Source organism: Haliotis rubra, unplaced genomic scaffold (genome assembly GCF_003918875.1).
Source record: "Haliotis rubra isolate DU_JTF1 unplaced genomic scaffold, ASM391887v1 Scf69, whole genome shotgun sequence".
Taxonomy (NCBI): domain Eukaryota; kingdom Metazoa; phylum Mollusca; class Gastropoda; order Lepetellida; family Haliotidae; genus Haliotis; species Haliotis rubra.
Genome location: NW_025767401.1, coordinates 756,748 through 770,821, shown reverse-complemented (window position 1 = coordinate 770,821; position 14,074 = coordinate 756,748). Strand labels below are relative to the sequence as shown.

At 43.1% G+C, this 14,074-nt stretch overlaps 1 protein-coding gene across 2 annotated transcripts in view; it reads right to left on the bottom strand.

Annotated features, from left to right (window-relative positions):
• Positions 1-8,604, bottom strand: part of LOC124258322 (probable sodium/potassium/calcium exchanger CG1090) — a 66,289-nt gene extending 57,685 nt beyond the window's left edge. Inside the window, exon 1 of one of the 2 annotated variants that reach the window (XM_046692408.1) lies at positions 8,282-8,604. In XM_046692408.1, the coding sequence (XP_046548364.1) occupies positions 8,282-8,456 (175 nt within the window). In that variant the 5' untranslated portion in view covers positions 8,457-8,604. The remainder of the gene's footprint in view (positions 1-8,281) is intronic. The other variant, XM_046692407.1, reaches the window with a different exon arrangement.
• Positions 8,605-14,074: the final 5,470 nt, after the last annotated feature.

Sequence of the window (14,074 nt, the reverse complement as noted above, 5' to 3'; positions counted from 1 at the left end):
AAGTGACCTGATTTAATATCAATGTTTGTCAAGTTAACTTTGTCTAGCAATCAGCAGTATTACACCTGGACCCCAACAGCCTGTAAATAACAATAGGGTCTGAGCACCGATGTTTCAGGTGAGAAACTAAGAAGAAATGGTCATTTTGTCCTGCCATGCAATAAGTGGGTGAGTTTAGATTTACGCCGCACTCAGCAATATCCCAGTTATATGGCAGCTGTCTGTAAATAATCGAGTCTGGACCAGACAATCCAGTGATCAACTGCATGAGCATCGATCTAAGCAACTGGGATACGATGACCAGGGCTCCAGATAATTTTTCAACATCAAGAGTATGTACTCCAAAAAACTTAAGAGTACATTTAGAGTACTGAATGAAATTTAATGGCGTATCAGTAATCTTGTGTTTCGTTTCATATATGCACCACAACATTGCTACTCTTGTGTAAACAGCTAAAACAAACAATAAAACAATACTTTTTCAGATAAATACTACGGATGTCATGATACATAAGTTTCATGAACCAATACGTATCACGATACCCATGTCACAATTCAATACGTATCACGATACCAATTTTCGCAGCATTATTGCGTAAATTTAGTGGCATCCGTATCGTGGCATCCCTAATAAAAACATCTGCAAATGATTCTAAGACCGTACACCATTGCTGTGGTGCGTATCTGCTACGTTTTCTAAATTATTTCCTACCGTATCATGCATATTTTTTATCCGTACATACGACGATACGGTCATTTAGAAAGTGGTAAAATGTAACAAATGTTACATTTGTAATTACTGTTACCCATCCGGTACATATTTGGGTTGAGTCACATCCAAGTTTTCAACCCACTCTCACAGAGTGAGACACTAAATCGCCAGCACACAAAGCCAGTGATCTAACCTACTTATCCACCAAGTTTTACCAAGATGGAAGTCTGACAACTGGTAGTCTAGACCAATTACTTTGTTATCTCTGTGAAAAGTTTAGTGGGCACTAGAAGCCATGACAAATGTAGATACGTCCAGGTAAGGTCATCAAGTCAACCAAAAGGACAGACAATGGAATGGTCAAAAGTGTGAAATTAAACAAACACTTTAATGTATATCAGTAATCACAGTAGAAATTAAATCAGTGAATAATCCTACAGCAAAACACCATTTCATAAGTGGTCTGACCCTTGTTGATCACAATTATGAATAATCAGATGTATATCAGTAATCAACATAATCCTACAGCAAGACACCATTTTTCCTACAGCAAGGGTAAAATGTCACCATTTACCAATAATCCTACAGCAAGACACCATTTAGACATAATCCTACAGCAAGACACCATTTAGACATAATCCTACAGCAAGACACCATTTAGACATAATCCTACAGCAAGACACCATTTAGACATAATCCTACAGCAAGACACCATTTAGACATAATCCTACAGCAAGACACCATTTAGACATAATCCTACAGCAAGACACCATTTAGACATAATCCTACAGCAAGACACCATTTAGACATAATCCTACAGCAAGACACCATTTAGACATAATCCTACAGCAAGACACCATTTAGACATAATCCTACAGCAAGACACCATTTAGACATAATCCTACAGCAAGACACCATTTAGACATAATCCTACAGCAAGACACCATTTAGCCATAATCCTACAGCAAGACACCATTTACCAATAATCCTACAGAAAGACACCATTTAGCCATAATTCTACAGCAAGACACAATTTTAGCCATAATCCATTATGCTACTTCTCCAATGAAGAAATATTGAACAGATTTAAAGCAAAGGATTAAAGTGCATGAATCTGATGCTGATTCTCATTGAAATTCACATTCTTTAATAATAAGTTTCAAGTTAACTTTGGTCCTTATTAGCAATATCTCATTCATAGATGTTCCATACATATCCTTTATCATTCCTCAATTACATGCAAGATTAATTGCAGGTAATAAAAGTGAAGTAAAATGAAAAGACAGATGCATTTTCTGGTTGTTAGGTGCAAAATCATCAATTATTTTGGACATCTTGAATATTTTCTCTACATATTAGGAATTTCAGTGGAACTGAATCAATAACTGGAAGCATCCTCAGTAATTCAAACCCTAGATGAAGTGCATACACATGAAGCCTGGAACGTGTTGCAACCAGACAGACCAAGACTTCATTTAATCACAAGATGCAGTATCATCAGATGGTTGTGTGTATCATTCAGATCAATATTCAGTACTCTCTTCCACCCAGGAAAATCCGGGCTAGAATTGGTCTTTTTACCCATGCTTGTCTTAAAAGGCGACTAACGGGATCGGATGGTCAGGCTTGCTGACTTGGTTCACGCATGTCATCATATCCCACTGCATAGATCTATGCTCATGTCGTCAATCACTGGACTGTCTGGTCCAGACTCAATTATTTACAGATCGCCTTCATTGACTACTGCTGAGTGGGGCATTAAACAACAAACACAGGCAAGAGACAGATGCTTATCACACAGAAAACATGTTACATACGAAGAGTGGGGCACTGGTTCTTATATTGATGGGATCACTGGATTGTCTGGTCCAGACTCGATTATTTACAGACCACCCTATATAGCTGGTATATTACTGAGTGTGGCATTAAACAACAAACCAACCAACCAACCAACCAACATATTGATGGCTGGGTTGTTGTACTATATCTAGTTTACAGGATGAAAATAAGCCTGTTCTATAAATTGGATGATGTATTGCTTATGATTTCTACCCTTTGTCCATGTTAATGTTTCGTGTTCTTATTACAAGAATATTTATGGCATAAACATTAAAATATCATTGAATATATACACGCAGTTGGTCATTCTCAACACTTACTTCCCTACAGACAGGATAGAAAGTTGGACAAACATTTATATAATGCAAGATACATATACACATTCTTCAACAATTTGATCACTGTCATAGTATAAACTTCATTTAATGTGAATGTTAGGATTTTCAAGTGGTTGATAAAACATTGTTTTAAAGAAGATAGTATATAAACATTTATACACCAGCAGCATTTTTAACAGTGTTGATTTCCAAAGCCACAGGTTGAGACACCACATTGTTTAAAAATGTAACAATTCATGGGTACCTATTTCAGTTTACCCATTTCTACTTCATGTTCAGTGCTTTATATGTCAAGTCAAAAACTTGTGTGAATGTGTATGTTTCATTTAATGGCATAAAAACCTGTACTTCCTGTTAAGAAAACAACTTAAAAACAGAGGTAACTCTTTGCAGCTTGATCTTTTGTTTCAACTTATATTGTATCTATAATCTGAAGAGTTCAGTATAAATGCTCAGTTCCAGACTGTGGTACCCTGGCTGAAGTCTTTCTCCTGTAACTGGATATGTAGAAATAATAATTTCAATTACTACTAAACAGATAAGACACTGATTGCGACTGTATTTTGTTTGTAATTTGATCGGCTATTTCTATTAAAAGTGAGAACATACTCTGTAGTTTGGTTTCTCTCTGCTGGCTTGCTTTGGTAAGCATGTATGTGCATCCATGTAAAATGCACCTTTTTCTACACTATTATAGACAAACTGAGAGTGTGGGCACAAGGTCGGCTGCAGGCTGTGTAGTTTACAAGAGCAACCAAAAATAAGCCGAATACTTATCAACATGACAAAAACATTATGGGCATCACGTCTTGTTTGTTGTCTCTGTGACCTGTGAAGATCAGGGTAAGAATTGGTCTTCAGTAACCCATGCTTGTCGTAATAGGCGACTAATGGGATCGTGTGGTCAGGCTCGCTCACTTGGTCGACATATATGTCATCATATCCCAATTGCGTTGATTGGTGCTGATGTTGTTGATCACTGGATTGTCTGGTCCAGACTCGATTATTTACAGACCGCCGCTGTATAGCTGGAATATTGCTGAGTGCAGCGTTAAACAACAAAAGAAACATAATATGATTGAGTGAGTGAGTGAGTGAGTGAGACCAGATATGACAGGTACCACACTGGACGACCAGGGTACCGTACCACACCCGGATGACCAGGGTACCGTACCACACCCGGATGACAGGGTACCTTACCACACTGGATGACAGGGTACCAAACCACTCCAGATGACCAGGGTACCGTACCACACTGGATCACCAGGGTACCGCCAGGGTACCATACCACACCGGATGTCCAGGGTAGCATACCACACTGGATGACACCGGATGACAGGGTACCGAACCACACTGGATGACAGGGTACCGTACCACACCGGATGACAGGGTACCGTACCACACTGGATGACAGGGTACCGTACCACACTGGATGACAGGGTACCGTACCACACCGGATGACAGGGTACCGAACCACACCGGATGACAGGGTACCACACATGACACACCGGATGACAGGGTACCGCGTACCACACACTGGATGACAGGGTACCGAACCACACCGGATGACAGGGTACCGTAACCACACCGGATGACAGGGTACCGAACCACAGCGGATGACCAGGGTAGCATACCACACTGGATGACAGGGTACCGTACCACACTGGATGACAGGGTACCGTACCACACTGGATGACAGGGTACCGCACCACACTGGATGACAGGGTACCGTACCACACCGGATGACAGGGTACCGAACCACAGCGGATGACCAGGGTAGCATACCACACTGGATGACAGGGTACCGTACCACACTGGATGACAGGGTACCGTACCACACCGGATGACAAGGTACCGAACCACAGCGGATGACCAGGGTAGCATACCACACTGGATGACAGGGTACCGTACCACACCGGATGACAGGGTACCAAACCACACTGGATGACCAGGATATAGTACCATGACCAGGGTACCGTACCACGCCCGGATGACAGGGTACCATACCACACGCGGATGACAGGGAACCGTACCACACCGGATGACCAGGGTATCGTACCACACCGGATGACCATTGTACCGTACCACACCGGATGACCAGGGTATAGTACCAGGACCAGGAACTGCTCCACACAGGATGACCTGGGTACCGTACCACACCCGGTTGACAGGGTACCGTACCACACAGGATGACCACAGTACCATACCACACCGGATGACCACGTTACCGTACCACACCAGATGACCATCGCACCATACCACACCGGATGACCACGGTACCGTACCACACCGTATGACCATCGTACCGAACCACACCAGATGACCAGGGTACAGTACCACACCCGGATGACAGGGTACCATACCAAATCGGATGACAGGGTATTGAACCACACTCAAATTTCTGTCAAAACATGATGGTTTTAGAGTATAAACAAATGTTCTTATGTCTTATCCAGTTTTCATTATCAACAGGGCAAGCCATAGGTATCGTATGATGGGGACATCTGTCTGGAGGGTGACACTGGGCATGCGGCGTAAGCAGTAGGCCTCCTGCTGTCACAAATTAACACTAATAACAGCTCCCTCCAACCCCGCGAGGGTCAAGTAAACAAAATGAGGAATACAGCTCCCTCCAACCCCGCCAGGGTCAAGTAAACAAAATGAGGAATACAGCTCCATCCAACCCCCGCCAGGGTCAAGTAAACAAAATGAGGAATACAGCTCCCTCCAACCCCATGAGGGTCAAGTAAACAAAATGAGGAATACAGTAAACAAAATGGGGAATCCCTCCCATGAGGGTCAAGTAAACAAAATGAGGAATACAGCTCCCTCCAACCCCGCCAGGGTCAAGTAAACAAAATGAGGAATACAGCTCCCTCCAACCCGCCATGGGGTCAAGTAAACAAAATGAGGAATGCATCTCCCTCCAACCCCATGGGGTCAAGTAAACAAAATGAGGGTCAAGTAAACAAAATGAGGAATGCATCTCCCTCCAACCCCATGAGGGTCAAGTAAACAAAATGAGGAATGCATCTCCCTCCAACCCCATGAGGGTCAAGTAAACAAAATGAGGAATGCATCTCCCTCCAACCCCATGAGGGTCAAGTAAACAAAATGAGGAATACAGCTCCCTCCAACCCCATGAGGGTCAAGTAAACAAAATGAGGAATACAGCTCCCTCCAACCCCATGAGGGTCAAGTAAACAAAATGAGGAATGCATCTCCCTCCAACCCCCATGAGGGTCAAGTAAACAAAATGAGGAATGCATCTCCCTCCAACCCCATGAGGGTCAAGTAAACAAAATGAGGAATACAGCTCCCTCCAACCCCATGAGGGTCAAGTAAAACAAAATGAGGAATACAGCTCCCTCCAACCCCATGAGGGGGTCAAGTAAACAAAATGAGGAATACAGCTGCCTCCAACCCCATGGAGGGTCAAGTAAACAAAATGAGGAATATAGCTCCCTCCAACCCCATGGGGGTCAAGTAAACAAAATGTGGAATACAGCTCCCTCCAACCCCATGAAGGTCAAGTAAACAAAATGAGGAATACAGCTCCCTCCAACCCCATGGGGGTCAAGTAAACAAAATGAGGAATACAGCTCCCTCCAACCCCATAGGGTGAAGTAAACAAAATGAAATGCAGCTCCTCCAACCCCATGAGGGAATAAACAGAATGAGGACAATAGCTCCTCCAACCCCATGGGGTCAAGTAAACAAAATGAGGAATATCAGCTCCCTGAGGAAAGCCCCAACCCCAGGGTCAAGTAAACAAAATGAGGAATACAGCTCCCTCCAACCCCATGAGGGTCAAATAAACAAAATGAGGAATACAGCTCCCTCCAACCCCATGAGGGTCAAATAAACAAAATGAGGAATACAGCTCCCTCCAACCCCATGGGGTCAAGTAAACAAAATGAGGAATACAGCTCCCTCCAACCCCATGGGGTCAAGTAAACAAAATGAGGAATGCAGCTCCCTCCAACCCCATGGGGGTCAAGTAAACAGAATGAGGAATACAGCTCCCTCAAACCCAATGGGGGTAAAGTAAACAAAATGAGGAATATAGCTCCCTCCAACCCCATGGGGCTCAAGTAAACAAAATGAGGAATGCAGCTCCCTCCAACCCCATGGGGGTCAAATAAACAAAATGAGGAATACAGCTCCCTCCAACCCCATGAGGGGTCAAATAAACAAAAAGAGGAATACAGCTCCCTCCAACCCCATGAGGGTCAAGTAAACAAAATGAGGAATGCAGCTCCCTCCAACCCCATGGGGTCAAGTAAACAGAATGAGGAATATAGCTCCCTCTAACCCAATGGGGGTAAAGTAAACAAAATGAGGAATATAGCTCCCTCCAACCCCAGCGGCTCAACAAACAAAATGAGGAATACAGCTCCCTCCAACCCCATGAGGGTCAAATAAACAAAACGAGGAATACATCTCCACCAACCCCATGAAGGTCAAATAAACAAAGAGAGGAATGTAGCTCCCTCCAACCCCATGGGGGTCAAATAAACAAAATGAGGAATACAGCTCCCTCCAACCCCATGAGGGTCAAATAAACAAAAAGAGGAATGCAGCTCCCTCCAACCCCATGGGGGTCAAGTAAACAAAATAAGGAATACAGCTCCCTCCAACCCCATGAGGGTCAAATAAACAAAATGAGGAATACAGCTCCCTCCAACCCCATGAGGGTCAAATAAACAAAAAGAGGAATGCAGCTCCCTCCAACCCCATGGGGGTCAAATAAACAAAATGAGGACAATAGCTCCCTCTAACCCCCATGGGGGGTAAAGTAAACAAAATGAGGAATATAGCTCCCTCCAACCCCAGGGGGTCAAGTAAACAAAATAAGGAATACAGCTCCCTCCAACCCCATGAGGGTCAAATAAACAAAATGAGGAATACAGCTCCCTCCAACCCCATGGGGGTGAAGTAAACAAAATCCATCTGCAAAGTATAGTACAAGGTGGCCGGAAACTGTACATTACAATCCATTCTGAAACACTGTTGGTTTTTATAGATTTCTTATAAATATATACCTCGATCGTTCTGTATCGATATTGTAATCCCTTAGAGCCCTTGACAGCTACGTATGTGCGTATTTCCTTAAATAAACACCTGACAACTGATTGTATAACTGTAAATGTACTGTTTCTCACACTGAAATGTGGAAACGGTAAGTCGAGTCATTCACAACCTGGCCTACCTCTCGGCCTGTAATAGTATACACATGAGCGATTTCAATCACTATACAATAGGCCAGCAAGAGGGCAACACCGCAGCTCTATAAACAGTACAGCTCCTGTGCCACGTAAGACTCCCATGGGATCTTGACAATCAATAACTTCCGCAGCAACCTGCAATACCACAAACTGTTGGTTCCTACCTTGGGTCTGCCAAACGCTGTCAGGGTCCGGGGGAATCCCCTCGGCCCCCTCCAAGCCTTCCTCCGGGAGCTTGGGGGAACCTGACAGCCAAAACATTCGCCATGCTGTCAGAGTAACCAGTCCTACAGAAAATATCAACACACGAATGTGTACCGGAGATCGTCGGATCCGCATGCCTCATTCCTCTAATGTGAACCGTTTATCTGCGAGTGTTGCCGATCTCATCTCCTTATCTCCCGCCGTCGGGCCTGCGACTCAACATTTCCAACAGCGACACGAGTCCATGTGGGACGAAGATCGAGACGACTACATTTTCTAAAGGGGAGGGAGGTTGGAATCGCCAACAGCATGTAAGCGTCGGCATTAAAAATTTAGGAGAGTGACGGTAATCGATCGATATTTGCGTAAAAGCAAAACATTTACCCTCGGTGCAAGAGACTGATATAAACGCAGACGCTTTTTGCTGCTCAGACCGTATGGTTACTCGTCTTTACCTAGCTGAATTAGTGGACCGTTCCATTCCAGTCTTCTCGACTTTCACTTTGAAACGTATATCGACAATTTCAAGTGCTGTTAGATTGGAGGCAAAGCAGCTAGGTAATACAATTGTTTCCACGTGTAACGCTGATTACAGGTAAAGATAAACTCTCACATTTCTACAAATAATCAGACATCTATCCGGAAACCTGACACACAGGTATTTGGAGACCAATCATTCGGATTACAGTTTCACGGGTGTAATTTAAGTTGTAGAACTTCCAAACAGAATATCGCGTCGTGGTATATCACGTCTGACAATCCTGTTTATTATCTGTACGGATAACGACTCGCTTGACTGATTAGACTAAAGCTGCTGCGTAAACAAGAACGTTGTTGTGGGTATACTGTTATCTATGTAACGCTGGGCCCGATGAAATAGTTTGAAATAGTCGTACCGATTCACCCCATAGAAGCATGCATTGTAATCATAGCGACCAGACATACATATCTATCATTCCCGTTTTCAAGGCAACTGCTGTTTGTGTTCGATGCGTTAGGCTGTTTGCTTACCACTGTACAAACACTGTATACACGCGTTCTTTGTTGTAAACACTTACAGCCCACTAGCTCGGATTATTAAAAACCTGGGTTAGTGATATGCTTCATGGAGACGAGATTTGTTTTCGACTTTTAGGTTTTTAGAACTGAATAAATTCATCTGAATCGTATATTGCCGAGTCAGAAGTCGTCTGCAGCTACCTAATCACGTGATCGTACGCAGACGACCCGGGTACATTGCAGGAGCTTTTGAAACGGGTCTATGCGGATCGAAATCTGTCGTCTGCTCAACACCCGAACACTCTCACCAGCTTCCTTGCTCTCATTGAGCTATATTTTGTTTTTATCCAGGAAAGTCCAGAAATAAAGTGTACAGTTTGGTGCCGACAGACCAAGGACCAAAAAGCAAGAATGTGGGATTCGAACACACAACCAACGTCAGCATATAATTTGAGTCGACGTCGTTACGCACATCGACACCCACTCCTACGGTGACTGGTCTGCGGGATCCAGAACAGTGAGTAAGTGTGGTTTTACGCCGCTTTTAGCAATATTCCAGCAATATCATGGCGGGGGACACCAGAAATGGGCTTCACACATTGTACACACGTGGGGAATCGAACCTGGGTCTTTGGCGTGACGAGCGAACGCTTCAACCACTCGGCTACCCGACCTCCCCGGATCCAGAATAGGTCACTGGCAAGTGTTACAGCAAACAGGTTAAGGAGACATCTAACAGCAAAGTATTTGAATCAGAAACACAAGTTTGAGCGATCTGATAAATATGGAGCTCGTTGTTTGTTGTGCGTGTTATGACGACTTCGTTAATGGGGATTCATGGTCGATGACAACGACTGTATAATCTTCTCACTGACGTGTCTATTGTTAATGAAAATCGTGAAAGCGGCGTACCGTAACACAGTGCATGCAGTCATTGATTTATGATGCCGATTGCAGTAACATAGGCTTTGAGGAATTCACAACCCACAACCTATGTTCCCCAAACCTGTTCTAAAATTATCTTGTGGCAGGCATGATGTGAGAATTTCCAGGAAACATTCATTCATAGAGTATAGTCGTAATACAACGGAATGTCCATGTAATACATTGGATTAAAATACCATAAAAGATTTGACTGTAATGGTGGACTGCTATTTATCGGCCAAATAACATGCAGAGTTGTCTCCCTTAGATACCCGGACCAACATTGCGTGACACAATGTGCTGTGACTTGCCCCCACAATGAAAACTGGCCGCCACGTCATGCCTACATTAGTGTCAAATGTAAACAGCTTCTGACTTGTCGGAGTTAATCTCCTGTTTGCATTCAATGTGAAAACAACATACTCGAATGCCCATTGGTATGTTCTCGTATTTACGAAGCTACTCTATGGCTGTCATACACACCTGTGCGTGGAATTATAGGGATGACTGACTTTATAAGGCCACATATAAAAATATTCCTGTTTTTCATTACCGTTCGGCCCAAAAATTCAACCCGACCCTAAGATTTCTTTTATGTTTTACACTAGAGAAAATGCAACTTTTACTCTCAAAATGTGCATGAATATTTTTACACTTCTAAGTATTGATTATAAACAGTGTAAATTTCCACAGAAATCATGGGAGTTTGGACATAAAATAAAATGTAAAAATAAAATCCGACATATTTTTTTTGAAAAAGTGATGAGAAACAAGAACAATTTATGTGGCCTAACTTGTTTAATATGCATAAAGTACATAATATCACCAGTGTTTTATGTGGCCTAACTTGTATAAAATGCATAAAGTACATAATATCACCAGTGTATTTCGTGATAGGTATCGGAATCAATGTTGAAGCCAACACCCGGGTGTCTATTCCTAGCGTGCAGTACGACCCATGCCAATCGTCACGTGTTTCATTCGACTGCCATTAGGCCACCTAAATTGCCCACAGGCCTGAGGGAGGCTCAAGTATGGATTTCCTTACCACTTTTCATATTTTTTTTATAGCTCCACTCAAATATATGCTATTTGTTGATATTTGTGTGGATCAGATTTTGGAGTGTGTGGTAGCATTTAATCCTGTGAAATTAAAGCTATTTGTTCTTATTTGTGCTGAATTTTTTAAACTGATTTTGGAGTGTGAGGTAACATTTTATTTAAAAGGTCCAGCTGAAGTTTGATGTAGTTGGTATTGTGGTTTGTTCTCATACGTCGCACATATCACGGTGTTACTTGCATCAACAGATCTGAATATGAGTGGACATTTATTCGAGTCTCCTTGACACAAAAAACAATGCAAAAGAACTTAAGTTGAGATGATCCAGATCATCTGTCGTTAATACCTATGTCTGTGGCATAATGCATTTGTGTTATATGTAATGATATAACTATGTTGATGCGTTTGTTTATATTTGTGTGTTTATAAGTTAGACCGCCTTCGTGGTCTCAGTAAGATAGCGTGGGATAGCGCACCTGCCTGGGCTGGAAGTTGGTGCTTCCATCCCCCAGCCGCTTCGTACGACATGGTATAAAGGGTTATACTTGTTGTTACCCCGCCTGGCGACAGGGAAGAACAAAAACGCTGACTCGTAATCAGTAAACTCGGTGCTGGCGGACAGATGATAACGATCGGTGCTGATAGACAGATGATCACACAATCGGTGCTGACAGACAGATGATCACACGATCGGTGCTGGCAGACAGATGCTAACAGTCGGTGCTGACAGGCATATTATCACACAATCGGTACTGACGGATGATAATAATCGGTGCTGACAGACATATTATCACACAATCGGTGCTGACAGACAGATGATAACAATCGACACTGTTTGTCAGTTGATCACAAGATCGGTGCAGATACACAGATGATAACAGTCCGTGCTGATAGAGAAATGATAACAATCGGTGCTTACAGACATGAAAACAGTCGGTGCCGACACACAGTTGATAATGATAGGTGCTGACAGACATATTATAACAATCGGTGCTGACAGACAGATTATAACAATCAGCACTGTTTGACAGTTGATCACAAGATCGGTGCTGACACACAGTTGATAATAATAGGTGCTGACAGACATATTATAACAATCGGTGCTGACAGACAGATGATAATAATAACAATCGGTGCTGACAGACAGATTATAACAATCAGCACTGTTTGACAGTTGATCACAAGATCGGTGCTGACACACAGTTGATAATAATAGGTGCTGACAGACAGATTATAACAATCGGTGCTGACAGACAGATGATAACAATCAGCATTGTTTGACAGTTGATCACAAGATCGGTGCTGACACACAGATGATAATAATAGGTGCTGACAGACAGATTATAACAATCGGTGCTGACAGACAGATTATAACAATCAGCACTGTTTGACAGTTGATCACAAGATCGGTGCTGACACACAGTTGATAATAATAGGTGCTGACAGACAGATTATAACAATCGGTGCTGACAGACAGATTATAACAATCAGCACTGTTTGACAGTTGATCACAAGATCGGTGCTGACACACAGTTGATAATAATAGGTGCTGACAGACAGATTATAACAATCGGTGCTGACAGACAGATTATAACAATCAGCACTGTTTGACAGTTGATCACAAGAGCTGACACACAGATGATTTGACATCGGTGTTGATCAGCACTGTTTGACAGATCACAAGATCGGTGCTGACACACAGTTGATAATAATAGGTGCTGACAGACAGATTATAACAATCGGTGCTGACAGACAGATGATAACAATCAGCACTGTTTGACAGTTGATCACAAGATCGGTGCTGACACACAGTTGATAATAATAAGTGCTGACAGACAGATTATAACAATCGGTGCTGACAGACAGTTTATAACAATCAGCACTGTTTGACAGTTGATCACAAGATCGGTGCTGACACAGATGATCACACAGTCGGTGCTGACACAGATGATCACACAGTCGGTGTAGTAGTAGTACGATGATGGTACTGCCGCAACTGCGGCTTAGAGGCTTATTTGTGGGAACTAAGTCCCCCAGCCCCCAATAAAAACGGCGAGGGTCTAGCGAGAGGCATCCTTCGATGTGCAAAGAAAAAGATAGAAAGGTTAAAAAAGTAGCAAAACGTCCCCGGCAGCCACAATTCCCCGAAGCGATGCCGACGTAGATTTGCGTCATGGTCGATCCTATGGTTTTCGTCATTTCGGCACCGAGTCGGGCTTGGTATCGCGCGTACAACTTGTCGATGTGTTCGGCGGACATTTTTTGAATTTTGCAGGGAGTGAGGTCCCTACCGAAGTATTGCTTGGCTTTGCCACCGACAGCCAGCGCCACCAGTCTCTCCCGCTTGGTGTCGTGTTTATTCTCCATCATTTGCTCGAGCAGTTCGTTGCACTCCATCTTATAATATAGCAAACTATTTTTAAATCTAATACAATAAAATCCCACGTACGCGAAGCACAGCGATAGGAAAGTCAAGTGACACGCCACGAAAATTTCGAACATGCGAGCTATAATGTGGCTTAATTTTTTTTTTGCTAGAATTTTGCTTAAGTTTGCTAAAATGTTCCTTCAGTTTGCTTAAGCTAGCGAATTTTATATGCTACGGGTTGGTCCGTTTTCAATAGGAGTTTGGCGTGTTTCGTTTCTGCGAGCTGTTTTTTCATGCGGTCGTGTTCTTGTTTGCTCGGAATCACGTCGTTTTCTCTTAAGCATTCCTCAAACGAATCCCTGTGCTTGCAGTGAAACAGGGCCACCCATCGCGTCTGCTCCC